Raw genomic sequence first — 18,185 nt, 5'->3', positions numbered from 1 at the left:
GCCTCTGCAGCATTCCCAATGCTTTTTGTCTCCTGGCCTCCATCATTTGTCACCACTGCAACTTGTTTTAAGCGGCTGCTGTATGGAATTGGAGATTTAAGGTGCCCCTGCATTTATTTCCACAACGCTCAAGCCTGCACAGCACACTTAAAATAGCAATGCAGCAAATAGTGGTGAAACATGTGAAACCGTCTCAGGGCCAAATGACCTCTGACATAGGAAAGCTACGATGAGGTCTCCTGACCTTTTTTTCTTTTACTTAAATGGGACTGTTCAAGTAGAGGCAGAGGGAAAGGGCTGCACCATTTTTCCTATCTAAACTGCCCTCCTTAAGCTGCTATTAACCTAATGAGAAACATACATAGCATCATTTCAGACATTAACCCAAAAAATGGCCTCCACTAGAGTCAAAGACATGTCTTCCACATGTATAAACAAACTACATTTTGCACTGGCTGATGTTCTTTAAATTTCTTTCTCCTTGGCATATTGATGTCTAGGTACACAGGCCTCTGGAGGGAGAACAAAATCTATAATTATGGTTTATCAGTTCAGACATCATGCTGAACCACAGCACTGACCACACTTCGAATTATGGACTCTGATTCAACAGCTGCGCATAAAGCATATCACATTAAGCTATAATTAAATTCATGGTCTGGTGTATATCTGAACTGAGCCAGAGATACATATTCTGTTCCTATAGCTAACTTTAAAATTAGATCTCAAGTTATATTCCTGTGTAAAGGAATATTCTTTGTTTCTGCAGCTCTGAAATGGTAATGAACCCATCCTAGCACCTCCCTGGTCTGTTTTTTATCCTATGCTGCTATCTCATCTTTACTTCCTAGAGATTCCTAGGGATACCATCTAAGCAGTCCATGTCACTCCAAAGATAATGCTCATTCTTTTTTTAAAAAACAACTATCAGTTCCTTTAAAAATTAGTATTATTAGCTTACTCTGTAGTCAAAACCCAATACAGAAATAGGTACGTTACAGCCCATTGACAGATGAACACATAACCCTCTGCTGGACTGTGGCATATGTCATTACTGTGGAAAATAATTCACTTTAAAAACTGGATAGAGATTTATAACTGACACTGACACTAATATTATTAAGAATTCCATAAAAAACGATTACCTGCTTTTCCTCATGAAGCTCCCATGACTAGCCTTAATAAGTATATAATGAACATTGTACAGGACATTCATGAAGTCCTCACGGGTCACAGTTCTAGTGACCCTGGGGTCATCACCATAATATTTCCATTCATGCTGAAAAGCAGACAACAAGACCACAAATGAGTGTACCGTTTCCAATGTGCCAACAGCAACTTTTTAAATAGAATACATCAAAAAATTACCTCTGTCATTTCGATATCATGCCTTGTCAACTGACCAATCAAAGGAGCAGCTACATGCCTGACAATCATTCTAGTGTGTGTGGGAAGCCCACCTCTGATTATAACCTGGGGGTTATAGGTTGCAAATCCAGTTTCTTCTCGTGCTTCAAAGTAGATAGCATATTTCAGCTTTCCCCCATAGGCAGTCAGCTAACAAAACAAAACAAACCATATAAACATATTCTGGAAGTACAGTACAATGAAGAAAGGGCATCATGAGAGTTTGTAAAAAGATGGCATGCATGGAAACATTATTTTTTGTATCTATAACGTAGGCAAATGTACCTGTCTAAACATGTAGTGAGTAACGTATTTAAGGTTGTTTGTTTGAGTTTGTTAAAATAAAATTGTGGAACAAAACAAAACAAACACGTAGTGTGTGTTTGAAAGTATTTTCACTTAGAATACACCCAGATTAATTATTTCTATTCTACAAGTCCTCCACCTAAGGCCGATAAAGGTAAATAAAAGGAAAAGGTCCCCTGTGCAAGCACCGGGTCATTCCTGACCCATGAAGTGACGTCACATCCCGAGGTTTCCTAGGCAGACTTTGTTTACGGAGTGGTTTGCCAGTGCCTTCCCCAGTCACCTTCTTTTTACCCCCAGCAAGCTGGGTACTCATTTTACCGACCTCGGAAGGATGGAAGGCTGAGTCAACCTTGACCCAGCTACCTGAAACCAACTTCCGTTGGGATCGAACTCAGGTCATGAGCAGAGCTTGGACTGCAGTACTGCAGCTTACCACTCTGTGCCACTATGCAAACCATTTCCCCATGTTTATTATGAGGAGAGATGGAAAATACTTTCATATGGATTCTTGAAAAACCAATTGTTAAGTCTTCTAAGGAGCCACAAGATTCCCTGCAGTTTTAATGCAACAGATTAACACATTAGCTCTTCTGGAATTGAAGAGCAGAAAAAACCACAGCACCCTAAGGCAAGCAAAGCCAAATTGCATTCCAATATGGTGGATGCTCTGGGAGAGTTTCATACAGTGGTTTATTCTGTTTCTCATTATGGCTGACAGAGATAGATCAGGCGGAGATTGACTGTATTCCCTTCTGGTTAACTTCAAGCTTATCCAGCACAGCATAGAGACAGGCAGGAACTGAAAAATGTTCTTGACAGTAGAGTATTGGGTTAATGGCTTCTCCAGCATTCAAATGATTGTGGCTGAACGGGGGTAAATGGAGCCATAACTACAACATGTTTTCCATAGTGGTAGTCCAATGGTTTTTTGAAAAGCAAATTAGAAGAATTCTGTAAGCACAGAAGTGAAGGAAAATTAGTATAAGACTTTTTATAGGTGGTATATGACGCCCAATATGATTGCTCAGATTGCCACTCTGAAGGGAAAGAAAGGGGCGTGCTGGAAATGCCAAGAGACAGATGGCTCTAACTTTCATGTCTGGTGGACATGTCCAAGGCTACAAATATACTGGAAGAAGGTCCAACGTGAACTACAGAGCGTAACTAGAATAAAAATAAAACTGGACCCCAATACTTTTTATTAAGTATAACACCACTTGATTTACCCATGAGACTTAGAGATCTGTTCAGATAAGCTACCACGGCCGCAAGAACTGTGCTGGCAAGAACCTGGAAGCAATCGTCTATACCTGACATGGAAGAATGGAAAGATAAAATGCTCGACTATGCAAACATGGCCAAAATGACTTTTATGATGAACCCTACCTACAATGAGTCAATAGAACAGTTTAACGAGAAATGGCAACCATTTTACACTTATATGTTAGTGAATTAATAGATAAATATATCATAAAAAACAAAAAAATATAATCAGTTAAATGTAAATATATTAGATCAATGAAAATGCTTGGTAATTATAGTTTGAAAATGTAAAATGCTTCTGAATTTACTAGACCAAAAAATGTGTTTGTCATCATCAGACGGATTCCCCATATCCCTTCCCTTTTCTTTTTCCTTTCTGTACCCTGTACTTAAACAAAATAAAAAACTATATATAAAAAAGAAAGAAAGAAGAGTTCTGCCTTTTATTTTTTTACTATGTTTTCCTTTACTGTAACATACTGGAAAATATCAACTGAGGTGAAAGCATTTTTTTACTATAAACAATAAGATCAGAAAATCACATGCTGAGAATACAGCGTGCTTCACTAACAAATAAGCTGTAATTTCTTACAATGCTTTCATCCTGTAAATCTTTAATATGGATGTTAGGTTTGACTCAAAGACCTCTTCTGAAAGCAGACAGGCATGTCCACACTTGGGAAAGTGATGATCCCCCCTTCTCCCATTTTCTCTTCCCAGTGCAGATGCCCAAGCCGCACCTAACACCATTTCAGAGGGTCTCCCAGAGTGCAGGGGATTCAGTGCAAAGAGGGAGACACAGAAGATCCATTCCATTTGGATCTAGCCCACTGATGTACAAATAAACATACATAGTTATTTTTGTAACATTCCTGCCATGACAAATGGTGCAATCAAACATTCTCATTCTTTAGAAACATATTCCAGCTCAGATAAAGGGAGAGAAAGATTCATGAAACACCAGCTCCTATCAGAATTCCACTTCTTTACCTTCTGTCCTTCAAACTGTTCCGGAAGTCTCCAATAAAATGGTTCTGAGAGTAGCTCCTTCATCACTAATTCAACATCTGCAACCGTCTCTGGATGTTGGTATTCAATCCCTTGTACAGTTCGGTGCTGGACATTTTCGTCTACCAGAGGAAGGATTACCTGATCTGGCTTCAGGGTCAACTATATACAATTAAAATGGTTAGGGGGAGAAAGATTATTTTTTAATTTCATTTTCAAATAAGCACTTTTCATTTTGAAGCTTGTGAATTATTTTTGGTTTGAATGTTTACAAAGCAAATAGCAATCTAATAAATGTTCACAAACTAATGATGAAGAATATAAAGTGGAGTATTCAAAAAGTCAAAATGGTTAAACATAAATAAATGAAATAGAATATATATAGAGAAAGATGGGGGTCTGGAAGGTTCCCATACTTCTGTCACTCTGCAACATATGTAAAACAGAACTGCTGAGGAGTGCACTTCTACAAAGTTCCTTCCTTCCTTCCTTCCTTCCTTCCTTCCTTCCTTCCTTCCTTCCTTCCTTCCTTCCTTCCTTCCTTCCTTCCTTCCTTCCTTCCTTCCTTCCTTCCTTCCTTCCCCCCTGTTCTTAGACCAAGGTCTTGAACAATAAAACCATAAAACTTAAATAAGACTGATCTCTAAAAACACCTCCCTTCATCTCTTCTCTGCAGCCTCCAAAAAACGAGCAACAAAATAAGTACACTGAAGGTCAGAGTTCTCTAAGAGGAATTGAACCTTTTGCTCCAAGGTTGCTCGAGAAGATGTGGACCATTTGTTAGAATTACAGGCCCAGGGTAAGTGGAGAATATGTCCTCCGAGCATCAAAATGAGTGTAACTCTTATCTCTAGCATAGATCAATTTGGCCACATGTTTTTTTACATTGATCTACAGAAGAAGAGTAAAGGTCTTCCACCTTCAAATTTACAAGTGATAGCTTATGATCAAAATGCTGGAACCAGGGAGCCTTATAGGAGTCCTTGAAGGTTACACTTACCAAGCTATCTTCCAGGGCCACAAAAAATAGAAGGTACTTATAAAAGAGAAATGGAATGTGGACTATATCACTGTGACTAGACAGGGGTCAGCAAACTCATTAGTCAAAAGAGCCAAATATCAACAGTACAATGATTGAGATTTCTTTTGAGAGCCAAATTTCTTAAACTTAAACTATATAGGTAGGTACACTGTTTATTAACTTAATAAACTTTAATTACAGTTTTAAGTCTTAATTAAACTATAGGTACACTGAATAAAACTTGATATCATACTTAATAGTGATCTTATTTATTGATAAAAATTAAATTGTAAGTCCCTGCCATTTCCCCTTCCCCGTCCGGAGTCCTCGTCTGGAGGCCTGGTCTACCGCCATAAAAGCCTATTGGTAGACCTGGCCTCCGGCTGAGTCCCATTGGGAGGCCAGGTCTACCCATTGGCTTTCTTGGCAGTAGATCTGGCCTCTGGAGGCCCATAGAAGCCAATTGGTAGACCTGGCCTCTGAAGGGGGACTTTTTCCTCTCCTCGGAGTCCAGGTCTACCACCAAGAAAGCCAGTGGGTAGACATGGCTTCCCAATGGGACTCAGCCGGAGGCCAGGTCTACCAAAGGAAGCCTGCCTCGCCCAACAGCTGATAGGCAGGCGGGGAGGGCAGGAAACACCGAGCCGTCCGCCCAGCAATCGCGCGGCTAGAGGGGAGGGGAGGCTTTAGCCTCCCAACCTTTGAGGGCAAGGGAAAGGGGGACCTGGCCATTCTCCACGGCGGGGGGCGGAGAGACAGGATGCCCGCTCGCCTGCTCTCTCGCGCTCGCTCTCTCTCTCAGGTGCTCTGGCTCCACAGCCCGGCTGCCGGCGCGAGCGGGCACGAGGGCAGAGGCTCCGAACCAAGTTCGGAGAGCCGCACTCAACTGGCCAAAGAGCCACATGTGGCTCGGGAGCCACAGTTTGCAGACCCCTGGACTAGGACATATATGTTTGCTGTATGTATTGTGCTGCTGTTACTGTATTATTTTCTACTGATGTAATACCATTTTCTGCATTGTATTTACTGATGTAAGAGTATTTATTCTGTATTCTGTAAGTGTAATTCTTCTGTATTGTACCTGTAATATGTATTGTGTCTAATATTTGCTCTCACAAAGGGAAGCACTCCAAACAATCAAGGGTAGAATTTTGGACATACAAGACCTCAGTAGCGCTGCTGACAAAATTTGCTCTCCACTAAGGCTAGGGGGTCCTCACTGATGACAGGTGGAACAGCATCGTATCTTAACTCTTTAAAAGACCCACATTTGCATAGAGCCTTTTCCCCGGCCAGGTTCAATGTAGTGCCCTCTGCGGTTTTATGTGGCAGATTTCAAAAAGTGGCTTATGACTTTGTACATGTGCATTAGGAAGCGTAGAATCAATTGGGCATATTCTTCTCTATTGCCCTTTTTATACGCACCTTCAGCTTAAATACATTGACCCCATTTTTATTAACCTAATGGGCTTGACTGATCAAGCTGAAAGATGTGTTTCCCAACATCACTGTGGAGGTGGCCAAATTTCTAAATAACGTCCTAAAGATTCGTCAAAAAGAGAACTGGGGGTAATCTGATGTATTTAACTATGTTTCTATGGTTGTTTGAAATTTATATTAATTGTTATCTTATGCCATTAAAGGTTTTTTGAATTTGAATTTGTGTCTAATATGCTATGTTTGTTTCAGATTTCTGTAATCCTAGTCCTAATGCATTGCTTATTAGATGTCTCATCCTATCGATTGCATCAATTTACACTGTTCGATTCGCCTTGAGTCTCAGTGAGAATGGCAGACTATAAACATAGTAAATAAATAAATAAATACCAATCAATGATATAATCCTGTTCTAAAAATTAAGAGTACATAACCAGACATTTAGAAAAGTTTGTAGAGGAGATAGTCGGTAAAAATTTCTAGGTATTTTCAAATGTGATACAGCTGCTGAGGCTACAATTTGAACTGGAAGACTGTGCAGAGGGGCAGTGATTTCTGTGGACGCCACAAATTTTGTGTTAAATATGCTCAATAGCTGAACATATTGTGTTCAGCTGTCCTGAACACAGGTGAGCTGATCTGCTCAGCTCCGAAGTAACAACCTAAACAACTGCCAAAAGTAACTGCCTCCCAAACAACTTGCTGAGGTCCCTGCTCCCTGCAGGGAACCTAGCAAGAAGTTTGGAGATGGAGATTGGAAGCTGAAATGGAAGTATTGTGCAGGGAGCATGCACACACAGGGGGATCACTCTCCCCTTTCTGCTTCCACCTGCTTACCATCAGCTGGTCAGTAGGCAACCCAGTTGATTGACAGTTGGGAACCCTAGTTCTTATGAATGAGCTGACCGCAAACAGGTGACCTCTAGCTACCAATCATTGGGCTGTCTCTTTGAACCTTCTAGGTGCTGCAAGTCTTTCGACCCCTCCCAACCAGACATTCCAGGGAAAGAGTAAACCACCCCCTCCCAGATCCTAGTTCTCTGGGCCTGAGAATAGCCCTTGGGAAGAGGTTTACAGATAAGACACCTGCAAGAGAAAACAGTTAGAATCTGGTAGAAAATTACAGGCAAGATGGATGCTGCCATGACATCACTTCTTGACCCACAAGTTGTTATCTTGGGTTACAAAAAATATGAGCAGATCACTCCTATCCTCTGCAGGCCATGCATCAATTTACAGTGGAGATGAAAGAAGCAATGGCTCTTTCTCTCCACCCAAAAATAACAAAATGGGCTGAAAGATTGGCCTGAGAGCAATCTGCTTTTATTCTTTGCTGGCCAAGTTGACAGTTGGGGTAGGAAGTGAAGTGATCTGTTTCTTCCCCATACCCTAAAATGAGAACCACTGGGGAGGTAATTATTCCCCCTTCCCCCCCCCAAAAAAAAACAACAACCCTGAGACCTTGGGCTGGAGAGAATAGAGGTAGATTGCTCCCATTCTCCTGTAGTCCAAGCTGTCAGTTGGGGGGTAGGGAAGAGAAGTGGATTGGTTCTCATCTCCCAACTTAAGCTGTCAGCTTGGCTGTAGAGAACAAAAAGCGGGTGGCTCCAGTTGAAGCCCAACCTGACTATTTGGGCTAGGGAGAAGAAAAGGGGAATCAGATGGGTTTGTCATTTCCTCACACACACCCTTGCCAGTTGCTGCATCTCAGCAAGATTGGCTGGGAGATCAGAAGAACCCAACTTCCAGCTGATCCACATAATCAGCTGGGAGTTGGCTTCTGACCCCCACCCCCCACCCCTTTAAAAACTTTGCTGGATGCAAAGGAAAATTTCTCTATCAAGAGAAGCTCCCATAGGAAGCTCACTGCCAGCTTATTCCTCATCAGCTGGCAGTCAGGTTCTAACCACTGCAAGTAGCATGTTCCTGCAAACAGACATGAACGGATTGCAAACAGCTGAACAGCCTGTTGACTAATCAGCTGCCTGACTTCCACTGGTGAATAAAATATGAGCCTCATCAGCAAATGTTCCAGTATCCTTACTGTATAACATATACTGGCTGTTGACTGAAAACCCATGCCCTTTAAAGCTAGGGTTGCCAGGTTCCTCTTCACAACCAGCGGGAGGTTTTTGGGGGTGGAGCCTGAGGAGGGTGGGGTTTGGGCAGGGGAGGAACTTCAATGCCATAGAGTTCAATTGCCAGAGCAGCCATTTTCTCCAGTGGACCTGATCTATGTCACCTGGAGATCAGTTGTATTAGCGGGAGATCTCCAGCTAGTAGGGCTGTTGATTCGGTTCGGCCCGAACTGAAAATCAGCCGAATTTCCCTTGATTCGGCGGTTTTCAGTTCGGGAGGAACCGAACTCAAAACTGGCGGGCAACCGGGGAGCCGAATTCAGCGAGTTCGGGAGTTCACGAATAAATCCGGCCAATTGGGGGCCGTCAGTAAGCAGCATAACCTTCAGTAAGCAGCATTCTCCTCCCCCAGCCAATCGGTGGCCAAGCTGGGTCTTCTGGCCAATCAGTCAGGATTGAATACTGGAGGAATCAGCTGATGTGCGGCCCAGCCGGGGAAAGAGAGAGAGAGGGAAATCCTGGTGTGTGTGTGCAGGGGTGCTTGTGCACATTCGCTCCTTTCCATGGCTGCAGGGGGCGCATTTTTTGGGGTACAGACCCCAAACTTTCAGGGGATATTTAGACAAGCCTTCTTAAGAGACCACCCAAGTTTTGTAAACGTTGGGTCAGGGGGTCCCAAGATATGGGCTCCCCCCTTTTTCTTTCCATGGCTGCAGGGGGTGCATTTTTGGGTGTGCCGACCCCAAACTTTCAGCGGAGCATCAGACAAGGCTTCTTAAGATACCCCCCAAGTTTTGTAAACATTGGGTCAGGGCCCCCCGAGATATGGGCTCCACCCCTTTTTCCTCTCCCCCCTTTTCCATTTCCATGGCTGCAGGGGGCGCTTTTTTGGGGTGCAGCCCCCAAACATTTATCATAGCTTCAGACAATCCTTCTTAAGAGACCACCCAAGTTTTGTAAAGATGGGTTCAGTGGGGGCAGAAATATCGGCTCCCCCCTTTTCTCTTTCCGTGGCTGCAGGGGGCGCATTTTTGGGTGTGCTGACCCCAAACTTTCAGCGGAGCTTCAGACAAGGATTCTTAAGAGACCACCCAAGTTTTGTAAACATTGGGTCAGGGCCCCCCGAGATATGGGCTTTCCCCTTTTCCCTATTGGGATGAATGGATCACCCTCGAGAGATGCATACATATGGATCTCATATTGGATACAAATGGAATCATATTGGATTACCCAGCCTCCCAGCCCCTCCTGATTGAACAGAAGACAGCCACAGTAAGACCCCTTTGGGGGCTTTAATCTATAATTTTTCTTTTCTGTATGTGTGTGTGGGGGGGAAAGCAGAGTCTGTGTGTGTGTGTGGGGAGGGAGCAGTTTCTGTGGGTGGGGGGGGAAGCCAAAGGGGGCTTTTGCCGGTTCTGCCTGGGGTGTGTGTTCCCCCTCCAGTCTCTCTCTCCCTGGTTTGAGGGGGGGCTTCATTTTTATGTCTTCAGGTTTTCCCTCATTCATAAGATCAGTTAGGTTATTTTGATGCTTGCTCAAAACTGGTTTTCAAATGGTGACTTAAAGAATGCATCTGCCTGGTCCCAAGTCCAATGCAAAAGGAGAAATTCCACCCCCTCCTGCTCATTATGCATAGCTAGCTGCCTCTGTCCCTTTCCATGGTTTGCAAACTCCCAGGTGTCAGGTGTTGCTTTGCACTGTTGCAAAGGTGTTGCATTGCATGATTGTGTTGCTTTGCAGTTGTATTGTTTTGCAGAATTCTTCACACCTGCCCCGCCCTTTGCATGTTTGCAAAGGTGTTGCTTTGCAGTTGTGTTGCTTTGCAAAGTTCTTAGCACCTGCCCCGCCCTTTGCATGTTTGCAAAGGTGTTGCTTTGCAGTTGTGTTGCTTTGCAAAGTTCTTACCACCTGCCCCGCCCTTGCTCTCATCAGCTGTTTGTCGGGGCTGGGAGCTTTGTGTGTGGGCGGCAAGCTCTGCTCAGAGATGCACATTAAGGGTGGGGGGACCCCTTTCGGGGCCCATATCTCAGCCCCCCCTGACCCAATCTTTACAAAACTTGGGGGGTCTGGCAAGAAGGGTCTTTTGAAGCTCCTCTAAAAGTTTGGGATCTCTACCCCCAAAAATGCCCCCCCAGAGCCGCGGAAAGGCACGGTTGTGTTTTTAATGGCTTTATTCGGCCGAATTTTTTTCCGAACTTTGAATTCCCGCCGAATTACACAGACCCGAAGTGGGGGAGTTCGGACTTCGGCATATCCCGAATCTAAACGGGCCGAATTCAGCCGAATCCGAACTATACCGAATTTTTTTTAATTCAACAGCCCTACCAGCTAGCACCTGGAAGTTGGCAACCCTATTTCAAGCTGCTTTGTTTTACCCTTGTTGGGGAAAAGATATATCTCAGTTTAATTTCCTGTTTATAATTCCAGGTGGTGTGTGTGTTGGGAGGGGGAAGCTAACTTCCCCAGACGCTGGCATTTTGATCTCACAATACTTCAGAAGCCTTCAATCGTGCTCCATGAGTGAGGGCAGCACCCAAGCACAGCAACAAGCTATGCTTCTGTTTGCCACAAAGGAGCCTGTTTTTCTTGAGGTGTGCAGCATCCGAGATTTCACATAGATTGCCTTGTGGAAGATCTCACATAATATTTTTTCTTAGTTCCTGATAAAGTAATTTTGTCCCAGCCATGCTTATGACGGCAATCAAAGAAGATCATGTTAATTTTCTGCTACAGGAATCCTAAAGAATGCTAAATAAATATGGGAAAGACATCTGAAATACTACAGAATTAGAAATAGTATAATGTTATTGAAGCAGACATGGCAATTATTGATAAATTAAGTAAATAAAAACATCCCTGAAAACATCAGACAGTTCATGGAATTTCACAAAATGCCAGTCTGGCAATGAAAAAGTGAATCTCAGAATGGATATAATTATTTTTCTACACATATCTGGAACAGATTCAGTAGCATGACAGACTGTCTCTTTGAAGTGCTAATGCAAAGGGATGTGTCTATGGCTTCCATGCATTAGACATGCTAATCAGCAAGAAGCTGGTTATTGCACAAACTATCTGAAATGTATGCCTCAATGACACAGAACACTTGTATATTAATTTTTTTAATCATTTGCACTAAATCTATTCTAGAATAGATTGAAAATGTTCAGAGAGACTACAATGTGAAGCTGCAAGCCTAATTTAAGTATGAGAATGCAAAGAGGGATAATTGATCATTAGGGAAATTTTAAATCAATATTTTAAATCATATGAACATATACTTGTGCATCTTGCAGGAGAGGTGATGCTTTGAACAGCCTAATACATCACCTTTACTTAGGGTTGCCAACCTCCAGGTACTAGTTGGAGATATCCTGCTATTACAACTGATCTCCAGCCAATAGAGATCAGTTCACCTGGAGAAAATGTCCGCTATGGCAATTGGACTCTATGGCATTGAAGTCCCTTCCTTCCCCAAACCCCGCCCTCCTCAGGCTCTGCAACCCAAAACCTCCCTGGCAACCCTACCTTTATTGATTCAGCTACATTCTCCTCTTAGCCCAAACTATATCAAAGCAATAAAATTAGATCATTTCTACCTGTGTATAAAGCCTAAACTTTTCACTTTTCCATAGAAAGTTAGAGGGCCAACTCAAACTTGATTTTTCGTTGATTGAGAACTCAACAGTTGGGGACTTTATGTTCCTATTTTAAGATACTAATGCCATCATTTTAAATAATTATATATTTGTGGAAAAAATCCACACAGATTTGTAGGTAGATAAGAACATTTAGGAAAGGAAAGGAAGGACCACCTTATTCTTCAGTAAGAAGCGCATCTTACTAAGAGTAAAGGTAAGGTAAAGGTCCCCTGTGCAAGCACTGGGTCATTCCTGACCCACGGGGTGACGTCACATCCTGACGTTTACTAGGCAGACTTTGTTTATGGGGTGGTTTGCCAGTGCCTTCCCCAGTCATCTTCCCTTTACCCCCAGCAAACTGGGTTCTTATTTTACCGACCTCGGAAGGATGGAAGGCTGAGTCGACCTTGAGCCGGCTACCTGAAACTAACTTCCGTTGGGATCGAACTCAGGTCGTGAGCAGAGCTTGGACTGCAGTACTGCAGCTTACCACTCTGCACCACGGGGCTCCTATTTACTAAGAGTAAGGGTCAAATAAAAGTAGGGGGGGGGTTACTTCTTTTCCACTGTACATCCTCCAAAGCTGCAATTTCATTTCTAAAAGATTATGGCAGGAAGAAGGATAACAGAATTTCACAAAAGTGAATTCAGGGGTGCAGATGCTTCAGTGGGCTAATGGTTCTGTCCACAGTTTTCTCAACTGCACGTGGAATTATCTTAGGTGCTGTGGAGCACAGGCAGGATGGTGCTGCTGCAGTCGTCTTGTTTGGGGGCTTCCTAGAGGCACCTGGTTGGCCACTGTGTGAACAGACTGCTGGACTTGATGGGCCTTGGTCTGATCCAGCAGGGCTTTTCTTATGTTCTTAAGGAATACAAAATCTGCAGAAAGATATTTGGGACACTTATTATATGGTTGCCCTTGGTCTATATGGAAATTTAACCTTTCAGCATTCATGTACCATCATACTTCTGTACTGAGCAGAACCCTTCACAGAATGCCCATAAAGTCTCTGTGTTAAGAAGAAACACAGAAAAAATGTTTCTACCAAAGTGTACAGATGATTTACTGAAGATTCTGGGCTGCATTTGTGTACCAAAGTAGATAAATGAGCAGGGGCCTTCAGTCTGATCTACAAGTGTTTTTGCTAATGTCCTGCTTCTAAATAACTTACAATGTCTAGATCATCTTCTCTCCTCTAGCCTTACACATCCAGTTTTCTTATTTGAGTCTTCTGTTCTCATGCTCATGGTACTCTTTTACTCTTTCCAAATTGTCAGCATCCTTCCAGAACAGTGGTAGCCAGAAACCAATGATTCAGGTGAGATGCTGGGATTGAAACTGGGACCTTCTGCATTATTATCATTTCCAAAGGCACTTCCAGGTGGAAGGTTGGGTGTCAGGCATGCTGAATTAGAACACGTGGCTCCCACGAAAATGGGGATTGTGCCAATCATGCTACCTGATCATGGTTGGTTCAAACAAACTAGAAAAACTGACCTAAGTGGACCAGCAACTGTGGCACAATACCCAGCAAAACTAGTAGTAGAAAGGAGCAAGAGTCCAGTAGCACCCTAAAGATTAACAATATTTCTGGCAGGCTATGAGCTCTCGTGAGTCACAGCTCACTTCTTTAGATAGCATGAAATCCTTCTCTAGTTGTTATGTATATGGGTCACACATGTACACACAAAGAGTTGCCAAAGATAGGATTGCTACCTGAGGCACTCCAAAATAAGGAACGTATTGTGAAACTATAAGAAAATGTCTTACGTGTGACAGACAGTTAACAATCAAAATATTTATTAGAAAATATTACCATAATAATATATTGAATTAAAGTTGCTTTTAGCAGATATGGGTTTGTATGAGTATTTCTATTAATACTAAAGAAGAAAGGTTTTTTTAAAATAAGAAACAGGTAGCAAACCTACATCTAGAGATTAGTGGATTTCTTCCACTTTTTAAAGGACTGAGGTCATTGCTTGAAAGGAAAATATGAGCAGTGAATCAATTAAATTCTCGTATACATCAGAAATCCATAGTTATTCTGGGTGAGACTGAATGACTGTGACTTTCCTCACTGTTTCACATTTAGAAACAAAGCAGCGCTGGAGTGCTATATTCTCATGGAACAATTTCCCCTCACTTGACTATATTGCCTTTTACAGTGATTTTAATAGCTTTACTCTGGGGCTTGCCATCTATTACCTTATCAGAGACATTTAAAATGTTTTGACCCTGATTGCCTAATGGAACATGGTCCTCTACCCAGCTCTCAGAGTACACAGGGGAAAAAATTGCTTAAACGTTTCTCCACTTCCTAGCTCCATCTCGGTGTCTGACTAAAAGATGCCAGCAGGAAACAACATTATCACATTACATGGCTCAGCAGTCCTTTACTCACCCACACGCGGACCAGCCCCTGTGCCTCACTGCACTGGGATGTCAGACCAAAGCAGTAGCAGCTGCTGCAGCCGAGTGGATTCCTGGCATAGAGTCCAAACCTGCCTGGTTTGCACCTGTCACAGTAGATACCTTCCACGTTCACCTATTATAGAAAGGGGGAGCGGAGGGGTGATTTTAGAGACAATAGCTTCTCCTTTTCATACACTAGCTCATAATTAGGCATAGGGAAAGATATCTGAACAAACACATCATCCTTACCGTTTTAAATAAATGCACACCACATCTCTTAGGATTAAAACACATGGAAAGCATAGTGATTTGGGCAGAATAAAGCTGGACATTACAAATAGCTTACAGTGTGATTGGGATTAGCAGCCATGGATTTGTCAAATGAAGCATGGGGCAGCTTTGGACCAGGCAGGAAATGTTCCAGCCAAGATTGCTCCTTAAATGCCCACCCCAAGCAGGCATTTGCTGTGTGTTGCTGAGGAGAGCTGCTGCCTTGCCTTGTGCAGTTTTTAAATCTGGCGGAGCAACTAGCAAGGTTGTGGAGGGTTGTATGTCCAATGGGTGTGTTAGTGTGCAATTTGGGATTTGTGTGTGCATGCTGAAGTTGGAGTGGTTACATTGAAAGGGATTGTAGTGTGTGCTTGGGTGAGTCAGGGGTTGGGCGTATTACAGGGTTTCTCCTTTTAGAATCATTCCTTTCCCCCCTTTATTTTCTTTATCCACCCCAACCCCCAGTTCTTTTTTCTTCAGTGTTCTTCTCCATACTGATTTGGCCTTTGGGGGCAGAGCTCTCTTGTGTTTGGTATCCTGTATGAGTTCTGCTCACTAGAATTTGAATTTTCATACTACTTGTCCAGCTACTACACTTGTGGCACACTTATTTAGCTTGAGGTGATAGGGGCTGTACTGGTAGTCTTACTAGAATTGTGTTAGTTAACTAGATTGATGTTGATTAATCAGAACTGGTATTGCTGCCAGGCCGGATTTGTACTATTGTTATATTGAACTGGTGATTTAGCCAAGCAGATTTGATGTTATAGTTTGAGCAGAGCTTGTGTTATAGCCACTCCATAAGCAGATTTTGAAGTAATAAACTGAGTTTGCTTTACAGTTTAATCAGCATGGTTTACCTCTAGAGTGCTGTGACATATCCAGGAAACAGGTGGATTTGGAGCAAGTCTGGCCATTACAGGGGATCATATTAGACAGCAGTTAGTTTATTTCTGGAAGAAGTGTTTGGTGAACAAAACCATTTGGACCTATTTGGAAGCTCTGCCTTTTAAAGCCAAAGCAGAGGGGTTGGCGGACAATACTTCAGTTTCAGAGTTAGGAGGATGTTAGGAGGGTGGTTTCAGGAAATCCCAGCAGTTCAGGATGCTAGACACCTCTGACACCCAATTTGGAGGCTCCCTGTGTTTTAGCCTGGTGAAGTTCCCCTTTACTGAGCCACAGCCTTGGTGGCCTCTGTGATGCATTACATATTGTAACCTAGTTCAATTGTGCTGGGATGTCTACCAGACAGCTCTGTGAGGGGTAGATTTGGCACTATCACCAGAGGAAGTGGTGTTAGTAATTGGTGAGCCTTTAGCTTAATCATTCTAGAATGACTCCTAGTGAGCTCTGCAATGTGCCAATGCGGCACTTTCAGTGGTAGAGGTGGTGTTATGTGATTTGGAGCTTTAGCTCAATCATGCTAGGATGTTTCCCAGAGAGTTCTGCTGTTGTAGACTGGGCACATTTACCTTGAAGGCAGTGTTAGTAACTTGCTAGTCCAGAAAGTGGATAATATGGTCTGATGACCGCCAAGTACCCCCAGCTGTGTCCTATGCATGCCTTGTATGTTTCCTTGGCTTCAGCTCAGGCTCAGTACCGGTTTGGGGCAGTAGCATGCTGGATCTTGGTGGATGCAGGACAGCCAAATATGGGTATGGGTTTAGGGTAGTTAATTCAGAGAATTGGTAGGTGGCACTCTAGAACCTACCTAGAACCTTGAATTAAGTCACATTAGATGACTTAATTATGCTTTGTATTTTTTACAAGTGCAGGCATATCTCAAAACCCAGGCAGGGGTTTGGCCCTCGGTCATTGCCTTTTTTATGGGTGAAGTAGAGAGCCAGTTCCAGCAGTATCCTGTTGGGCCTTCATCCTTTTGCCAGCATCCATGGGTGTGGCATGTGTTGGATGCTTTGGAACTGGCTCGTGCCTTCTCCAACAAGTTTTAAGGAAGTAATTAATCCTGTAGTAATTAATCCTGAAGAACTCCTGAAGTAATTAATTACTCCTGAAGTAATTAATCCTGAAGAACTTTTTAGAGGGTAGCCATGTTGGTCTGCTATGAAGCTACCACATGAAGCTACCATATACTGAATCAGATCTTTGGTCCATCAAGGTCAGTATCTCTCCAGCATCTCAAGCAGAGGTCTTTCACATAACTTCCTACCTGGTTCTTTTATTGGGAGATGCTGGGATTGAAACTGGGACCTTCAGCATGCCAAGCATATGCTTACCCAATGAGCCACAACTAGAGTTGTGCAAAAAACAAAACAAAAAGAAACAAACAAACAAACAAAATGGGAAATTTCGGGTTTGGGTTTATTGGGACTGATTTGTTTTGGTAAACCCAAAATAAGCCGAATACCCATACCAGTAAATATGGGTATTCAGCTTATTTTCGGTTTTACTGGAAAAGTTTGGGCCATTTATGCGGATTTTTTGGAAGCTCCTTGGGGAGGGGCATTTTTCAAAGTAGAGCCCCCAAATTCACAGAAAAGCTTGAAGGGACTCTCTTTGCACAACCCTCGAACTTTGGTGAAGATTGGGTCAGGGATTCACTTTTATGGGGTCTGTAAGGGATAGCCCCCCTCCTCCATAGAGGAGCATTGTAAACTTTACCATACTTCTCTATGGAGGAGGGAGGTGACCCCTTCCAGACCCCATAAAATTGGACCCCCTGACCCAATCTTCACCAAACTTCGGGGGTCATGCAAGGATAGTCCCTTCAAGCTACGCTGTGAATTTGGGGGCTCTACCTTGAAAAATTCCCCCCAGGAGAATTTTAGAAGTACTTACATTTTAGACTTGTGTAATGCCCGCCAGTCTGCTTCCTTCCCCATGGTTGATTGCTAGATTGCTGTCAATCATGGGAAATTGAGTTTTCCCATTCTTGTAATGGCTGCTTCCTCCCTCCCTTAAGAGTCCAACCCCTAGCTGAACCAACCCCCAGCTGAACTGGAAAAGCCGAATAATTGGTGAAGATTGGGAATTGCCTATTTGGCTCAGCTGATTCCCGTGTTTTTTTCCTGGTAAACCCGAGCTGAAAATAAGCCAAAATGGTGATTTTTTGCTTTATTTTTGGCTCAGGTTTACTGATATGCACAAGCCTAGCCACAACCCTTCCCAGAAGCCTGAGACTGAACCAGGGACCTTCTGCATGCAAAGCAGAGGCTCTTCATATTTGAGTCCAGTAGCACCTTAGAGACCAACATGATTTTTGGGGTGTAAGCTTTCCAGAGTCAGATATTGTCAGATAGGCAAGAACAGTTTCTCCACAAAAGTGTTATTGCCCTCAGTTTCAGGTTCCTTAAACTCCTGAAGAAAATTAGAGA

At 43.0% G+C, this 18,185-nt stretch overlaps 1 protein-coding gene across 1 annotated transcript in view; it reads right to left on the bottom strand.

Annotated features, from left to right (window-relative positions):
• Positions 1–18,185, bottom strand: part of LAMA2 (laminin subunit alpha 2) — a 599,384-nt gene that overhangs the window by 187,382 nt on the left and 393,817 nt on the right. The window contains exons 24-27 of the mRNA XM_056856226.1: positions 14,570–14,713; positions 3,970–4,149; positions 1,369–1,557; positions 1,146–1,279 (exon numbers count right to left, since the gene is read on the bottom strand). Coding sequence (XP_056712204.1) covers positions 1,146–1,279; positions 1,369–1,557; positions 3,970–4,149; positions 14,570–14,713 — 647 coding nt within the window. The remainder of the gene's footprint in view (positions 1–1,145; positions 1,280–1,368; positions 1,558–3,969; positions 4,150–14,569; positions 14,714–18,185) is intronic.

This window comes from Euleptes europaea, chromosome 10, assembly GCF_029931775.1.
Source record: "Euleptes europaea isolate rEulEur1 chromosome 10, rEulEur1.hap1, whole genome shotgun sequence".
Classification (NCBI taxonomy): Eukaryota; Metazoa; Chordata; class Lepidosauria; order Squamata; family Sphaerodactylidae; genus Euleptes; species Euleptes europaea.
Note: the sequence above shows the minus strand (reverse complement) of the source record. Positions and strands in the feature narration are given on the sequence as shown.